Source organism: Cydia splendana, unplaced genomic scaffold (genome assembly GCF_910591565.1).
Source record: "Cydia splendana unplaced genomic scaffold, ilCydSple1.2 scaffold_160_ctg1, whole genome shotgun sequence".
Classification (NCBI taxonomy): Eukaryota; Metazoa; Arthropoda; class Insecta; order Lepidoptera; family Tortricidae; genus Cydia; species Cydia splendana.
The window spans coordinates 6059-24764 of record NW_026946875.1 but is presented as its reverse complement, the minus strand read 5'-3'; the positions used below and the strand labels follow the sequence as shown (position 1 = coordinate 24764).

The 18706-nt window shown below is 36.8% G+C and overlaps 1 protein-coding gene across 1 annotated transcript; it reads left to right on the top strand.

Moving 5' to 3' along the window:
- Positions 1–383: 383 nt before the first annotated feature.
- LOC134805546 (vacuolar protein sorting-associated protein 16 homolog) lies at positions 384–1740 on the top strand. Its single transcript, XM_063778825.1, has 3 exons — positions 384–873; positions 1169–1315; positions 1687–1740. The coding sequence occupies exons 1-3, from the start codon at positions 703–705 to the stop codon at positions 1738–1740; spliced, it is 372 nt and encodes a 123-aa protein (XP_063634895.1). The 5' UTR covers positions 384–702.
- Positions 1741–18706: the final 16966 nt, after the last annotated feature.

The following is an 18706-nucleotide window of genomic DNA, read 5'->3' as shown; positions in this document are numbered from 1 at the left end:
GTTATAGCGGCAACTGAGATACATCATTTGTGAAAATTTCAACTGTCTAGCTATCGCGGTTCATGAGATACAGCCTGGTGACAGACGGACGGACGGACGGACAGCGAAGTCTTAGTAACAGAGTCCCGTTTTTTACCCTTTGGGTACGGAACCCTAAAAAACGTCATTCGTCACACAGGCGCGTTTTCCGGGCGGGGCGTGAGCGTTTTATATGTAAAAGCGGATGGATAGGAATCATTCTAGATTATATCTTCATAATTTTTCATACTTAAAAACACTGAATTAATAAAATTATACTAATGCAGCAGGTGCCCAAAATATAATAAGCAGACAGGTGGTTATCTACCTTGTTTGGTTGATACCTTGCTATTAACAATTAGCATAAACATTGTCAGAAATGATTAAATTGTAAAAAGTCTCAACTGAGCTGGCATCTTTCTTGCCACCATACACTTACTATAAGTATATATTAGAAAGGGAATATACTATTAGAAAGGGAGTACTGCCATATCCTTAGCACCATCCCATAGGTGCCATTTTAGATATGAAATTTAGCTTAGAGTCTATTCGGAAAGAGAAGAATAGTGAAACATATAAAAAATAACTACAAATGTATTTTACATGACTGAAACCATTTTTTTATTTTTTGTTACAATTTAAATTCTTTAAGTAATATTTTACAGGCGTTTAGAAATTTACAACATGAACTGGTCCATGGATGAGGGCCTAGACAACATGATCATCAGTGGAGCCCTGTACGGAGTGCCTATTGCTGTGGTGCGGGACCGGAAGCAGTTTGGCAGGATTGCAACCACTGCCAAACCTGTCATAACAATTTACAACTGTGTAGGGAATGTTATATCAAAGATTTTGGTAAGTAATTTATTTAATATCTAAATTCACTTTTAAAAATATTGTTAACAGTAAGTTAAAAATGTTGTTAACCACACATTTTCAAGTGTCCTGTTAACCTCTGTATTCTTATATCCCTGATCCTTAATCCCTAAATAATATTAGAAATGCTAAAGAGGTACCTACTCTCAGTCTGTCTGTTTTCACGCTTAAACATCTGAATCAATTAGCATATTACACAAATGAAAAATGCCTTTACAAGGATTTGACCCAGGCATTGTAGTTTGAAACATACCATCATCTGTGATATTTGCAGTGGAACAGCGGAGTCCTGGTCCACATGGGCTGGTCGGACGGGGAGCAGCTGCTGTGTGTGCAGGAGAGCGGAGATGTGCTCGTTTATGACATGTTTGGCGCCTACCAGAAGACATTCAATATGGGGCAAGAAATTAGGGACACTAAGGTACCTATCATATTCTACTTATACATAAGGATATATTTATGTGTGGGTGTGGGGTAAGTGTGGCTGGTCTTTACAACTTTAATTTGAATTAGATATTTCTATGAACAAAAAAAATTACTTAGCTAAACAGTAGACTAGTCCGTGGCTAAACACACTGAATTTACCTAAATGGACTACTGTGTTTATGTAGAAATAACTATATAAAATAAAATGACTCGATTTTATTACTCTTTACTTAACTAAGAATGTACTAGAATGAATGGTACTTATATAATGCACAGTTATACTCGTATTATATGTGCCGATGCATTTTTCCTCCCCTACTCTACTACTATATTCCCTACTATATTGTTTATACTGTTTGTGAACAGGTCAGCAAAGCACAGCTGTTCCCAAATAGGACTGGCTCTAACACCAACCGCTGAGCAATATCTCCGAGCCCAAAGTCAGGCCCGTACCAGATCTGCCACGTAAGTTGTTCAATTTGTTATATTTATTAAAATAAAAAGTGTAATATAACATTTATTTTTATGTTCAACTTGTTTTTAGGGTACCCCAAAACAAAAGGAAACAACTAAACCCTTATAGGATAACTATATTGTCCGTCCGTCCGTCTGTCTGTCAACGTACAATTATCCTTATTACAATAATCCGTACTATGAATATTTTAAACATACTAGAAAGTTAAATGGTGGGGACTAGAGACAGGTTTATTCCTATACACAACTTGTTCTGTGCGTGGCTTCTCTTGTTTCTATGTATACCTGGCAGTACTGAAAGAGAATGAGCTAAGTATTTATTATTTACGACTGTGACTGTTTTAGATTCAATTTGTTTACCCCAAAATCAAGCAAACTTACTATCCGGTATCACAGAATAAATAATAGTATTATCATACAGAACGGCCACGCACCGCCCCGCCCCGACTCTCATTACCTCGCCCCGCGACATGAATTTTTATCATTTTATTTGTTATGAAATGGAATTTTGATGTTTAATTATAGTAAGTCGGTTTGCTGCTGACGACACATATTGCTGATTTTTGACAGGAAGTACCACCCGGAAAATTTTGATGTTCTGGCAAATAGTAGACCAGTCGGTCATAACCATACGATCCGAAAAAACTCTAGGGGTGTCACTACTTAACAATCGCAAAAAAAATATTGAACTTTTAATTTTGTCCTAGTTTTCTATTTTTTATGACAATAAAAAAAACATTTAAAGTGAAAAACTGTCACAATGTCACAAATAGGATGTTGATACTTAGCATAAATATTCGTCACTAGAAGAGGTAGCCATAAAAAAAACAACAGGTTGCACTCCGGGAGTGCCGACAGAAGTGAAAACTCAATGACTAGTCCAAAATGTCTGCAGCACTATGTATAATTGATCCATCCTCCTTTCTATTGAAAAACTTTAGTTACGAAATTGCTGGTCGCAGGTTGTTGGTGAGCTTGTTTAAAATTTGAAATTCAAATTTATAGCGTTAATTGTTTAAAATTCGAATAGAAATTGTAAAGTTACCTTGCAGACCTCGCATCTTAATATATTTGGTCATGATATTTTGAGTTTTATTCACCAGTACTAGAGTTCACTTTTATTAGCGATATCATCAAGATGTCGCTTTATTGAATTATGTCATTGAGTTTTTCTTTATTGATTTAAATGCCATCTAAATGAGTGGCCATCTAAACCTTACGGTCACATGATCGCCTTACGGTCACGTGATCGCCACCGACACCCACCTCAAAAAGTGCCCAGCGCCGCTACAGAAGTTTTCACTTCAAAAAAACAGTCTGTTTAACGCAAGGGCCGATTTACTATGGAAAGCCGACTATGGCCTTTATACGATTTTATGATCTTTTGTTACTTTTTAAAATAACCATTGCCAATTGTTTCAGATGACGACACAGAGACTGTAAGGAACGTTTGTCTTATGCTTCTGGCATATGTCAGAAACGTATCGCCGGCTCGAAAACGGAAAGGCGCAGTGGCTCTGAAGTTTTCTCGCGCGGAAATATGCGACGGATTTTTCAAACAAGTGTCATCAGAAGCACATGTCATTAGCTACATAATCGAGAAGAGAGAACAATACATGAAATAGAAGTGGACTATGCAGCCATTTGTTATTTTACTATTTTTTGTTACTATTCGTACACTCAGTATTTTTTTGTATTTGTCTATTATTCTTTTGGAACATATGTACACCCTTAAAACATGTCTTAAATCAGAAATAATAGTAACACAATTTACAATTACAGAAGTAACAAGTGAATGTCATTATTGTTTTAGTCACTAGAGTCCTAGATCAGTCAACAGAGTGATCACTACCTGTGAGCGTCTATCAAATGGTGTTCTTATGTTGTAGAATCCCAATTGGATAAAAACCCACAGATCATTACATTCTTCGGGATAGCAAGCTCCGGTTGATTGGTATATTTTAAAGACACAGTCTATGGCAGTTACAAGTTTTTCGAAACGGTAAACAGTTTCGTTGACGACAACGTATGCAGCGTTTACATTCGATATTAAAAAAATACCCAGTAGTTACCACTATCTTAGTTTGGTGGTAAAAGGTGGGGAAAAAAATCCCAGTAGTTACCACTGGTAACAACGTGGTGGTAACTAGTGGGAATAAGCCTTGATCTTAAGCATAGTATTAATATAGTACTTTTTCACCTCAGCAGCTCGAACAAGGGTACTTTGCTTCTTAAAAATAGTGAGCAAAATGCGATTTTGCTCACTGAGTGAGACAAAATGACATTCAAGTGACCTTTATAGTCAAATGTCATTTCAACATGCGGGGTCTAATACAAGTTCGAAATACTTGGGTTCTATTATCTCTGTCCCTTTCACACTGTTAGCAAAAAGAAACAGACGAAAAAAAGTTCAAACGACATTCAACGGTATATTGACTGTTTATAATAGACCCCCGAAAAACTTCAGACCGCATCGTTCCAAACCACGTACGAGCTCCATACGAGTATGAATTCTAAATAATTATTTAATTAAAATAAAGTTTAAGATTTGATAAAAATACTATATTTTAGGTATTTTATTGTACAATTAAAATAATGAACTCAAAAAATACACAGATTATCACGCAAAATTAATTATTTTACTTTTAAGAATTTCTACTATAGTTGACAAATAGTACGTATCCGCAATTCGGACCGTATCTTACAAAGTTCTTTTTTTACAAAAAAAAGTTGTTGGTTGAAGTGTCAGTTGATGTTTCTTTATTTCCAATATTTCCATATTATTTTACTGAAATTTATTATTACGTTTTGTTTTTGTGTTAGATTGCGGTAATTAAACTTAATTGTTTGTATATCTTAAGAAAACATGAGTGCATAGGTATTAAGAAACGAAGAAGGATTACATTTTTCAAGTTGTCTAATAGACCAGGTATGTTCTCACTGCTAAGGTGTGAAAAATTTTGTGTACTTCACGAGATCAAAGTTATTTACATCTCGTACGCTTTTGAGTCCCTTACTACGCTCAAGATTCTAAATTAGATTCACTCGCTACGCTCGTGAATCTATTATAGAATCTTTCGCTTGCACGGGACTTAAAATAAGCACTCGCAGAAATATCAAACTTTGATCTCTTGTTGTACAAATAACTATTGTTTGTAATAGGTATTAAAATAATGGTCAACAATAATCTGTCATAAAATGTTGTAAAATAATACAGTTTCAAACTGATTAGTTTATGTTAGTTTGTTTGTAATATTTCTATTGACATAAACATTGGAAACACTCAAATGCATATTTTTTTCTAATAGCTCACTTCAATTAGCAGTCCTTTACCTAAAAAAATTGTATCGTACTTGAATAGGTTTGCTTAAATAGGTACTTAATATTTGTAAAGCTCCAAGTAATTATAAGTTAATGCGGTTTTTTACTTTATTAAATTGAAGAATCATGCAAAACTACGTTTACGTAATCTGCCATGTAATTCTCTAAGCAATGTCGTTCGTGAAATCCATACTTGCATTGATATTAAACCTAAAATTTGTTGTCAATGATGTTGATAGGAGAATATCATGGCTGGACAGGTGCGATAATGGCTCAGGATCAGTAAATAAAATGTCATCCTACGTATGTTGATAAGTTGGCCAGGTACCGTACCGTATAATATTTATTGTACTATTATCGTGTGTCCTAATAGGTCTACATAGTAGCTTTGTATAATTATAATGGTATAGGGAGTATTACTGCAATGTTCTGCCGCCAGAGTGCAGCACTAGCACAAACTGTAAACCATATAAGAGTAGCTTATAATATACTATGCCGTAAACAGTTTTTAGACCAGTTTTCACAGATTATTTGTTACGAACAAATATGACATTGATGCATCGAGGAGGTTTGTTTACTGTTTGTTCTAGTGGCGCCCCCCACGCAGTTTTGCGTAATATTGCCTATTATACTTAATACTTACACTAGATAATATTTATGCTGGTCAGTTGTCGTACTGATTTGGGTTCTAGCCTCCCGAGTCCCGCTTGTCATTTTTGCAGTTTTGAATTTGGAACCTTGTAGGTACCTATTTTATTTTAATCTAAAATTCGATTTGGACTAAAGCCTTTATAAAGGCCTCAGGGACTCAGGAGGCTAGAGTCTGATGAGCGAAAAAAATGAGTTTTGACATGACGATAGTATCAACCTTCAAGTTAGTTCCTTTACCTACCACGACTCATGTTTTTTCGCACAAACTCTTAATAATTGTGTTTTACGTATGTACATACACTGTGACAGGTACTGTACTTGCTCAGGCAAAGTATATAACGGTGCGGCCTATGTATGTATGTATCGACAGGTACCGTAATTGCTCAGGCAAAGTATATAATGGTGCGGCCTACGTATACTTAAACGTATGCCTGACAGGTAACTTACTGGCTCAGATCCAGTGTATAATAGAACATCCTACGTACGTAGCGTAGATATGCCGGTGAGGTACCAGTATTTTTTTGTATTTGTCTATTATTCTTTTGGAACATATGTACACCCTTAAAACATGTCTTAAATCAGAAATAATAGTAACACAATTTACAATTACAGAAGTAACAAGTGAATGTCATTATTGTTTTAGTCACTAGAGTCCTAGATCAGTCAACAGAGTGATCACTACCTGTGAGCGTCTATCAAATGGTGTTCTTATGTTGTAGAATCCCAATTGGATAAAAACCCACAGATCATTACATTCTTCGGGATAGCAAGCTCCGGTTGATTGGTATATTTTAAAGACACAGTCTATGGCAGTTACAAGTTTTTCGAAACGGTAAACAGTTTCGTTGACGACAACGTATGCAGCGTTTACATTCGATATTAAAAAAATACCCAGTAGTTACCACTATCTTAGTTTGGTGGTAAAAGGTGGGGAAAAAAATCCCAGTAGTTACCACTGGTAACAACGTGGTGGTAACTAGTGGGAATAAGCCTTGATCTTAAGCATAGTATTAATATAGTACTTTTTCACCTCAGCAGCTCGAACAAGGGTACTTTGCTTCTTAAAAATAGTGAGCAAAATGCGATTTTGCTCACTGAGTGAGACAAAATGACATTCAAGTGACCTTTATAGTCAAATGTCATTTCAACATGCGGGGTCTAATACAAGTTCGAAATACTTGGGTTCTATTATCTCTGTCCCTTTCACACTGTTAGCAAAAAGAAACAGACGAAAAAAAGTTCAAACGACATTCAACGGTATATTGACTGTTTATAATAGACCCCCGAAAAACTTCAGACCGCATCGTTCCAAACCACGTACGAGCTCCATACGAGTATGAATTCTAAATAATTATTTAATTAAAATAAAGTTTAAGATTTGATAAAAATACTATATTTTAGGTATTTTATTGTACAATTAAAATAATGAACTCAAAAAATACACAGATTATCACGCAAAATTAATTATTTTACTTTTAAGAATTTCTACTATAGTTGACAAATAGTACGTATCCGCAATTCGGACCGTATCTTACAAAGTTCTTTTTTTACAAAAAAAAGTTGTTGGTTGAAGTGTCAGTTGATGTTTCTTTATTTCCAATATTTCCATATTATTTTACTGAAATTTATTATTACGTTTTGTTTTTGTGTTAGATTGCGGTAATTAAACTTAATTGTTTGTATATCTTAAGAAAACATGAGTGCATAGGTATTAAGAAACGAAGAAGGATTACATTTTTCAAGTTGTCTAATAGACCAGGTATGTTCTCACTGCTAAGGTGTGAAAAATTTTGTGTACTTCACGAGATCAAAGTTATTTACATCTCGTACGCTTTTGAGTCCCTTACTACGCTCAAGATTCTAAATTAGATTCACTCGCTACGCTCGTGAATCTATTATAGAATCTTTCGCTTGCACGGGACTTAAAATAAGCACTCGCAGAAATATCAAACTTTGATCTCTTGTTGTACAAATAACTATTGTTTGTAATAGGTATTAAAATAATGGTCAACAATAATCTGTCATAAAATGTTGTAAAATAATACAGTTTCAAACTGATTAGTTTATGTTAGTTTGTTTGTAATATTTCTATTGACATAAACATTGGAAACACTCAAATGCATATTTTTTTCTAATAGCTCACTTCAATTAGCAGTCCTTTACCTAAAAAAATTGTATCGTACTTGAATAGGTTTGCTTAAATAGGTACTTAATATTTGTAAAGCTCCAAGTAATTATAAGTTAATGCGGTTTTTTACTTTATTAAATTGAAGAATCATGCAAAACTACGTTTACGTAATCTGCCATGTAATTCTCTAAGCAATGTCGTTCGTGAAATCCATACTTGCATTGATATTAAACCTAAAATTTGTTGTCAATGATGTTGATAGGAGAATATCATGGCTGGACAGGTGCGATAATGGCTCAGGATCAGTAAATAAAATGTCATCCTACGTATGTTGATAAGTTGGCCAGGTACCGTACCGTATAATATTTATTGTACTATTATCGTGTGTCCTAATAGGTCTACATAGTAGCTTTGTATAATTATAATGGTATAGGGAGTATTACTGCAATGTTCTGCCGCCAGAGTGCAGCACTAGCACAAACTGTAAACCATATAAGAGTAGCTTATAATATACTATGCCGTAAACAGTTTTTAGACCAGTTTTCACAGATTATTTGTTACGAACAAATATGACATTGATGCATCGAGGAGGTTTGTTTACTGTTTGTTCTAGTGGCGCCCCCCACGCAGTTTTGCGTAATATTGCCTATTATACTTAATACTTACACTAGATAATATTTATGCTGGTCAGTTGTCGTACTGATTTGGGTTCTAGCCTCCCGAGTCCCGCTTGTCATTTTTGCAGTTTTGAATTTGGAACCTTGTAGGTACCTATTTTATTTTAATCTAAAATTCGATTTGGACTAAAGCCTTTATAAAGGCCTCAGGGACTCAGGAGGCTAGAGTCTGATGAGCGAAAAAAATGAGTTTTGACATGACGATAGTATCAACCTTCAAGTTAGTTCCTTTACCTACCACGACTCATGTTTTTTCGCACAAACTCTTAATAATTGTGTTTTACGTATGTACATACACTGTGACAGGTACTGTACTTGCTCAGGCAAAGTATATAACGGTGCGGCCTATGTATGTATGTATCGACAGGTACCGTAATTGCTCAGGCAAAGTATATAATGGTGCGGCCTACGTATACTTAAACGTATGCCTGACAGGTAACTTACTGGCTCAGATCCAGTGTATAATAGAACATCCTACGTACGTAGCGTAGATATGCCGGTGAGGTACCGTACTGATTCTTGTCCAGTATATAATGGAATATCCCACGTATGTAGTACAGTCGTCATCAGATATATCTGAGCGGCCAGCGAGCTCACAAATATCTGAACATGCCTTTATTGTCAAGGTGTTACAGTGCGTGTTCAGACATTTTTGACCACCTCGTCCGCCCCGATATATCTGATGGCGACTGTACTACGTACGTGGGATATTCCATTATATACTGGACCAGAATCAGTACGGTACCTCACCGGCATATCATCGTACGTAGGATGTTCTATTACACACTGGATCTGAGCCAGTAAGTTACCTGTCCGGCATACGTATATACGTAGACCGCACCATTATATACTTTACCTGATCAAGTACGGTACCTGTCCGGCATACGTACATATGTAGGCCGCACCATTATATACTTTACCTGAACAAGTACGGTACCTGTCCGGCATACGTACATACGTAGACCGCACCATTATATACTTTACCTGATCAAGTACGGTACCTCTCCGGCATACGTACATATGTAGGCCGCACCATTATATAGTTTACCTGAACAAGTACGGTACCTGTCCGGCATACGTACATACGTAGACCGCACCATTATATACTTTACTTGATCAAGTACGATACCTGTCCGGCATACGTACATATGTAGACCGCACCATTATATACTTTACCTGATCAAGTACGATACCTGTCCGGCATACGTACATATGTAGGCCGCACAATTATATACTTTACCTGAACAAGTACGGTACCTGTCCGGCACACGTACATACGTAGGCCGCACCGTTATATACTTTACTTGAGCAAGTACAGTACCTGTCCGGCATACGTACATACGTAGGCCGCACCATTATATACTTTACTTGATCAAGTACGGTACCTGTCCGGCATACGTAAATACGTAGGCTGCACCATTATATACTTTACCTGAACAAGTACGTTACCTGTCCGGCATACGTACATACATAGGCCGCACCGTTATATACATTACCTGAGCAAGTACAGTACCTGTCCGGCATACGTACATACGTAGGCCGCACCATTATATACTTTACCTGATCAAGTACGGTACCTGACTGGCATACGTAAATACGTAGGCTGCACCATTATATACGTTACCTGAACAAGTACGTTACCTGTCCGGCATACGTACATACATAGGCCGCACCGTTATATACTTTAACTGCGCAAGTATAGTACCTGTCCGGCATACGTACATACGTGGGCCGCACCATTATGTACTTTACCTGAGCAATTACAGTACCTGTCCGGCATACGTACATACGTAGGCCGCACCATTATATACTTCACCTGAGCAAGTACATTACCTGTCCGGCATACGTACATACGTAGGCCGCACCATTATGTACTTTACCTGAGCAACTACAGTACCTGTCCGGCATACGTATATACGTAGGCCGCACCATTATATACTTTACCTGATCAAGTACGGTACCTGTCCGGCATACAGAAATACGTAGGCTGCACCATTATATACTTTACCTGAACAAGTACGTTACCTGTCCAGCATACGTACATACATAGGCCGCACCGTTATATACTATACCTGAGCAAGTACAGTACCTGTCCGGCGTACGTACATACGTAGGCTGCACCATTATATACTTTACCTGAGCAAGTACATTACCTGTCCGGCATACGTACATACGTAGGCCGCACCATTATGTACTTTACCTGAGCAAGTACAGTACCTGTCCGGCATACGTATATACGTAGGCCGCACCATTATGTACTTTACCTGAGCAACTACAGTACCTGTCCGGCATACGTACATACGTAGACCACACCATTATAAACTTTACCTGATCAAGTACGTTACCTGTCCGGCATACGTACATACGTAGGCCGCACCATTATATACTTTACCTAAGCAACTACAGTACCTGTCCGGCATACGTACATACGTAGACCACACCATTATAAACTTTACCTGATCAAGTAGGTTACCTGTCGCCATACGTACATACGTAGGCCGCACCATTATATACTTTACCTAAGCAACTACAGTACCTGTCCGGCATACGTAAATACGTAGGCAATACAATTATTTACTGGACCTGACCCTAACCAAACCTACACATACGTAATATACACCGTGCTTTCATGGATAATTTTGGGCGTATCGACAGCTACTTATTGTAAGTAGCAAACACCCTACCTACTTATTGTACGTAGGAAAACGTGCCAGTGGTAAATTACGTAGCCGTACCAATTACTTTTATCAGTAGCGCGGCTACTTACGCTTAACTACGTACGCAACATTGTGCCGGCTACAAACGTCATGCTGTATCATTTTTCCATGTATTTTCCGTATGCGGGCTACTTAAAATTTTCTCCGTGCAGGACGAGCAAGGAACTGTGGCCGTCGCTGGGTAATCGGAAATTACCCAGGACGCGCAAGGATAAGATAAGATAAGATACGATTTATTGTTTAACTGTGTACAACGATGTTACATAATACTATTAAGAACCAACAGTTTATCCATCACGGACGTACAATATAATTATGACTAACCTATAACTAAATAACAAAATTAATACATGCAGACACTATTATCATAATCGTCAAACTCTTTCATGCTGTAGAAGACTCTACTAATAAGCCATTTGTGTGTGTGAAGCCATGTATTGTAATCGGATATTACCCAGGACCCACAAGAAATCATGAAAGTTACTGGGTAGTCGGAAATTACATTTACTTATATTATTATTATTTTTTAGTGGTGCGCGTGCCGCGACCGCTGCAGGGGATCATCGAGTGCGCCGACTTCTGGCCGAAGCAAACTGCCGAATCCGACACAAGACCAGACGATTCAACGGAGCCACGCCGTTTTGTCGCCTAAATAGTGTTTCGTTTTAAGTTTATAAAATGCATATATGTTAGTCTGTAAGATATTGGTAATATGGGCCTTGTTGCCTGACTTAAATTTCTAAATAAATAAATATTTGATTAATTAGAACAGTGATACGGTGACTAAAATACCTAGTGTACCTTGAAGAATAAAAATATATAAGTAAAGGAAATTGTTATGTTGCTATGCTACTTCGATTTTTGAGTGAATATTAGTTTATTGTTTTAATGTGTATTTATGGTATACCTATATGTGATATTTCATAAGATTTCAAGAATAAATTATAATTATTTTGCGTGAGTTATGTTAAACTTATGGCATTCAGTGGGTAGTGATTAAAAATGTGATTTGTGTTTACCCGAATATTTGTTAATTATTTTTATTTTATTTTATTTATTGGTATTCAGGATAACAACAGCCGTAAATATAACTAAGACATATTAATGCTTACATAAAAATAAGGCCAATAACAGTCATCCATTGAGTTACATTATATAACGATTAAAAATAACAAAGATAAGAAAACAATGAGAATGTACAATACACACAAATGCTCGATACGCTAGAAATACTATAAACCGGTTGTAAAATGTATAAACCGGTTGTAAAATGTATAAGTAATCTAGTTAAAAATACCTACTTCTAATACAAAACAAAACCATGACATTGCATTAGTTGAAAATCAGACACCAGCAGACGTTCACAAAAATATCAAGATAAACATCATAATGTAGTAGTTATTCAAACTGAAAGTTTATTGTTCATAGAATTATTATAGGAGTTAGAATCTAAAAAGTACACCTACCTGAACGTACAACTAACTGCATTTCCCTGGCAACCAGGACCACATAGCTTGAAAAAATTATGATCTTATGATATAAAGAGATGTTGTAATATAATGTATGTATTTATTTAAGGAGCAATTAGTACCAGTACTGAAGTTAAATGTAGAAACACAATAGTAATAAAAACAGAAACTGATTTTATGTTAATTTTCTTTGAACAAAATGGAATATATATATTTTTTGAATTTATTTTTAGAACCTACAAAAGGATCGGCAGTGCAGAATTCAGTGTTATACAAGTGAGGGATCCGTGATAACACGGCGTTAGAACCATAGTTAGTGGAGTGGAAGGGAACATGAAATAGAGTTGTATGTCGAGTTCGACGTCTTGGAACTCGAAACGTTAGACCAGATAATAATTCAGGGCAGTCTAAACGATTTCTAGTTATATCGAAAAGTAGACTCATATCAGCTAATTTGCGCCTAGCTTCAAGTGAAAGTAGGTTATATTCCCGGCAATTACCTTTGTACCCAGCAGATGGTTTCTTAAATTTAAAATTTAAATGAGCTACAAATTTTTTTTGAATTTTTTCGATGCGATTAATCTGTGGGTAGTCGCGAAAATGACCCTTCTCTCCTACCCGCCATGGTATAATAATATACTCCGCCTGGTACTCCATTCCCGTCTTTTCTAGGTCACCTAACTGACACGGGCTTACGTCATCATGCGACAGCGCTATATGATAATATGCGATAGCGCTATATATAGCGGCCATGTTGTTGTGACGTAGCCCCGTGTCACTCTGGGAATGGAAGACCATGTTTTATTAGACTATGCTACCCGCCAATTCTAATGAGGGAAAAGTATAAAATGTAACTTACCATGGGATGGAGGGATCATTCTCGCTTGGCGCTTGAACCAGTATCATGTAACACGAAGGTTACGGCTTGTTAAATAAATATTGTTAAAGAGTGTTGAAGTAAGAAGTTGGAGTAAAATAAAAGTAATTGATTGTACGAAGGACTTTCATTCATCACAAGTCAGAAGCGGTGATCAACGGCGCCCATAAAAGGACTAGAACGTGTGAGTACCTAGTATACATATACATATTTTATATACTCAGACGTTATGGTAGTAAGTTTTAAGTGGCAATGCTTGTAAACTTAAAACCTGATTAAGAATACATGTAGATTCGCGATCATGGTCAAGTTGAAGTAACGAATGCAGACTTATTACATAATTTAGAATTCTGCTGGTAATCAAAATCGGTACAGGTATTGGGCGAGTTAACCTTATTTTTTTTACAAGAGCCATGTTTAAGATAAGACCGTGGTTACAAGTTTTCTTAGAATTTGAATACTTACTTACGATTAGTGTGTACAGTGTAGATGTTTAGCCGAGCATAGGCACATACGATACGTGATCGCGATTATAGTGAAATTGGATACGATTTGGATAAATATTTAATGAATCCATTAGCAATTAAGATACAAACATGTATAATTGTACGTGTACGGTTATAGGCAAGTAGGTAAGTTTATTGTCATTAAAGGAACAATTTCATTTAACGCAGTGGTTTTAAATTTAAATAGCCCATATTGTGAAGAAACTGAAGAAACATACAGAAGTGCTTTGTTGTCATGCAGATTTAGTTTAAATACTTGCTGTCGTTAAATTGAAAGTATTTACATCATGCATATTAAATATATACGTGAGTTTCGAATACTGATCTTAATCTATTCTAATAAATAGTATGAGCTAAATGATCTAATAAGTAAAGTCGTACACGATAACGCCTTTGATTGGTTTCTGAAATGAATAAAGGGCTCTATTAGGTTAATGATACGTTGTCATTAACAGTGTAGTCACCATGTAGGTGGTGTACCATCATAGTCAGACGGGTCAGACCCTAATGTCTTTGTTATACAGATTTTTTATTGGTAATTTTTTCATGTCTTTCAATTTTTACAAATAAAATTATTATTAACTATAATAAGTGAAAATGTTATAGTAGGTAAATAAGTAATTAATAATGGGAGGTAACCGTTAGGACTTAGAACCCTATTCAATACGATGTGTTGGAATCAATGATCGTTTTGCATAGATAATATAGATTCCTCAATTGAGTAATAAGCGTGTTCTAGAAGTAATGATTTCAGTTTTTGTTGAATGTTGTGTCACTTTTTGATTCCTTTATGTCAGTCTGCACTGAATTACAAAGTGTTGGTCCATGATCTTGAAGAAAGGCTTCGTCAGCAAACATAACGCAGGTTGTGTCTGTGTTAAGTATTTTTGGCAGGTCAAGAAATAGTAGGCATCCACAAACGCTTCCCTGAAATATTGACATAATTGAATAAACAATATGACGCGATTTTGATGTCACGGTCTTTAGTTCCTCGCGGTCCTTATCAAAGTGTTCTACTTGTACGCATTGTTTACGGTCTCCGAGGTACGATTTGATTTGAACCAAATATACAGAGTGCCGCGTATTCCCATCCCGTACAATTTACAGAGTAAGATTTCGTGTGATACTTTTTTATACGCTTTTGTCATGTCCACCAAAAATCCTAAACTATGTGTTCTGTTGTCTTTATGACCTAAGATGTTCTGTATGTATAAATAAAATGTAAATGATAAAATACTGTACTTTACGAAAAAGTCGGATAAGAGTGCGATAGGTCGATATTGGTTTGGATGGATTACGTCACCGTTTGTAAATATGGGTTTAATAATGGATATTTAATGGATATTAAGTAAGTCCTGGAATATTCCTTGATTAAATGATTGGTTAATCAGTTTTGTCAGTGGCTGTGCTAACTTTACAAGAACGGGCGGCATTTCGTCGACTCCAAGATTATTTTTATTTTTACTTTTTGAGTTGTTTTACAATTTTTATTGTTTCGGTCACCGGCTGAATGAATATTGAGTTGATGGCGGGGTATGCACACGGCGCGCGCGGTCCGTTATCTCTCCTGCTTTATTAAATATGAGAACTACATGTTCTGGCGCTGATTGATAAATTGTTGAACTATGGGGAAGCTACATATCGTAACATATCATATAGGCGGTACCCTATAACCAGATTTAATGGTTAATTACCTATGTAGGTTGTTATGGTGTAGTTAGTTAGCTTGTAAGTGCTATGTTGCTCGTGGACCCGATGTTCCATTACCTGAGTACGCGAAGAACGATCTAGTTGCCACGTTATTACCTACATATATTTAATATTATACTACGTACACAAGAGCTTGATCCTATGATTAGTGGTTTGAATATATATGTTTTGATAGTATCATTGGGTACAGGACAAACAAACCACATGAGATCTGTTATTGAGTTCACTGCAAATGGATATTAAGACTACTATATTAAAAAAAAAAAAAAAAAAAAAAAAAAAAATAAAAATAAAAATTATTTATTTTCAGATTCCTGAGATCCATAGATTGTTAGTTACAAGACACTTATAAAACTACATTAGTAAACTTAAAACATAATAAACATACTTATTTTCTAGGTCGTAAGACATGAAGGTCGGTATATCGCCGGAGAATATCCGAGTCCCACCTCTCTGCTATCATTCTCAGGATGCTATTTGAGCTCCCCCTCATCCGCATCACCACAGATGCCGTCTTCTTCCTTACTATGGCATAAAAGTCCTCTACGCTAGCATCGGCAAACATCCCAGAGGCGCTGCAGAATCGAGGAAGCCCAAACAGCAGTCTGAAAATGTTATTATATTGGATACGCAGGGTATTATAGGTCTTCAGCTTGAAACTGGCCCACAGGCCACACGTATAAAAACTTTGACAGTAAGCTCTAAATAAAGTGAGCTTCACTTGGGCACTGCAGCGTGCGAACCTGTGCGCCAGCATCCCGCCTCGGACCGACAACGCCCTGCGCTCCCGTTCGATATCGAGATCGTCTTTCAGGTCCTCGGTCACAATATGCCCAAGGTATTTGAAATGTGTGACACGATTCAAAGGGACTCCGTTCAACATTATTTTGGGCGTGTAGGCTGGACACTTTATTTTACCCCTGAAAATCATGAACTCGCTTTTGGCAGCGTTGTATTTCAAACCGTGCTGCTGCGCGTACATCTCGCATGTATCGATTAGCTTTTTTAGCCCTGATACTGATGGGCTCAACAGCACCATGTCGTCGGCATAACTAATATTATTTACACAAACGTCATCAATTCTACAACCGGCATGAGTACTGCTGAGCCCCTCAATCAGTTCATTTATGTACATACTAAACAGTCTAGGCGAGGTTAGCCCCCCTTGCCTCACCCCGCACTTTAGCACATACGGATCCGAATATTCTTTAGCCCATTTTACCATGTTTATCTGCTTGCTATACCAGTGCGACATGATTCCCGTCACAGCCGGATTTATGCCTGTCTCCTTCAATTTTGACCACAGTATATCATACGACACGGTATCGAAAGCCTTAGAAATATCCAAGAAACAGGCATAAACAGGCGTATTTCTCTTAACATAATAGCTTACTGTATGTTTTAAGGCTAATATTGCACTTTCCGTAGATAGTCCTTCACGGAAACCAAATTGGGCATCATTTAATTTAACATGTTGGTTTAAACAAGTGTCAAGAAACCTATCTAGTACCTTAGCGGTGACTGTTGCCAAAGATATCGGCCTATAGTTACTTTTATCCGCGAGATCTCCTGTAGAATTTTTAACAAGGGGTACGACGACAGTTTTCATCAAATCAGGAGGTAAATATGTGTGTCTCAAGCATAGCGTGAACAGCATAGATAATAACCGCTCAATGTGCGAACCCGCGTGTTGAAGGTGTTCAATGCTGAGCCCGTCGTGCCCAGGAGACTTACCTCTTTTCATATTAGCTATAGCTAGTCTAACGTCTTTAGCGGAGACTACAATTGACGTAATGTTCACATTGGACTCAGCATTGAACCCCTCCCGCACGGGTTGATAAGGGGGCTCCACCTTAAAATAATCCCTGAACATGTTAGCAACATCTTTGGGTTCACTAATGCCATCTACACTAACCGACAAACTTGGTTTACAATTTAATTTTTTGGTGCTTTTCCAGAATTTACTAAACTGTTTAGTCGCATGTTGTGTTGCTAATATGTCAAACTTAATCTGCTCTTGATTGTTTTGACAGAACTTAAGCCTAGATTTAAAAATTTTACGACTAGAGCACATTTTTTCATAAATAGGACCACTCTTGGGTTTCCCATGTAATACATATGTCAAAAAATCTACCCTAGCTTGCTTGTGACTGTTTGATACATGTTTATTCCAGCCCAAAATGCTTTTACGTTTATTATTCCCATATGACTTATGTACACTACTTTCTACAGATGCTCGACTTAGCGCGCCCATTATGTCACAGTATAGTTGATTAATAATACTTCTGTGTGAAATATCCCGACACATATTATCCGCACAGTAGTGAAGTTCCTGCGGAAAATCAACTACCTTTAAATAGTCATTACATAGCTCTGAGTATTTAGCAATCTGTTCAGGGCTTCTCACTCCCCATAACACTTTATTACAAAATTCACTCTTCTGTATGTCTTTTGACCTAATTACGTTAATATTACATTCGATTTTTAATGGATAGTGATCCGACCAGTATACATCATATAGAACCTCGATATTATTTAACGTGTAAAATGCAGAAGTACTTACCAAGCAGTGATCTAACCACCTTTGGGATCCGTGCGCATCACTCACAAACGTATGGGTTCCAGACGATGCACCCAGTCGAATAACATCCGCACATAACCACTGCCTTTCATTACAAAATTCGAACATTTCTTCATAAAATTGAGCCGAGGGGTGCGCATTGTAATCGCCTAACATAAACACATTTTCAACACTGTTGTCCTCGATTATAGCATTCATTTCGCCTAAACATTGCGTAAAAATGGGCAAATTATCCGGTACATCTGTCGGCATATATACACATAGCACTATGAACT

Bases quoted from the DNA above. Each gene is read 5' to 3' on its own strand.
- LOC134805546 (XM_063778825.1), top strand. From the start codon at position 703: ATGAACTGGTCCATGGATGAGGGCCTAGACAACATGATCATCAGTGGA. The intron at 874-1,168 runs GTAAGTAATTTA...TGATATTTGCAG, and splicing joins ATGTTATATCAAAGATTTTG to TGGAACAGCGGAGTCCTGGT. The intron at 1,316-1,686 runs GTACCTATCATA...GTTTGTGAACAG, and splicing joins AAGAAATTAGGGACACTAAG to GTCAGCAAAGCACAGCTGTT.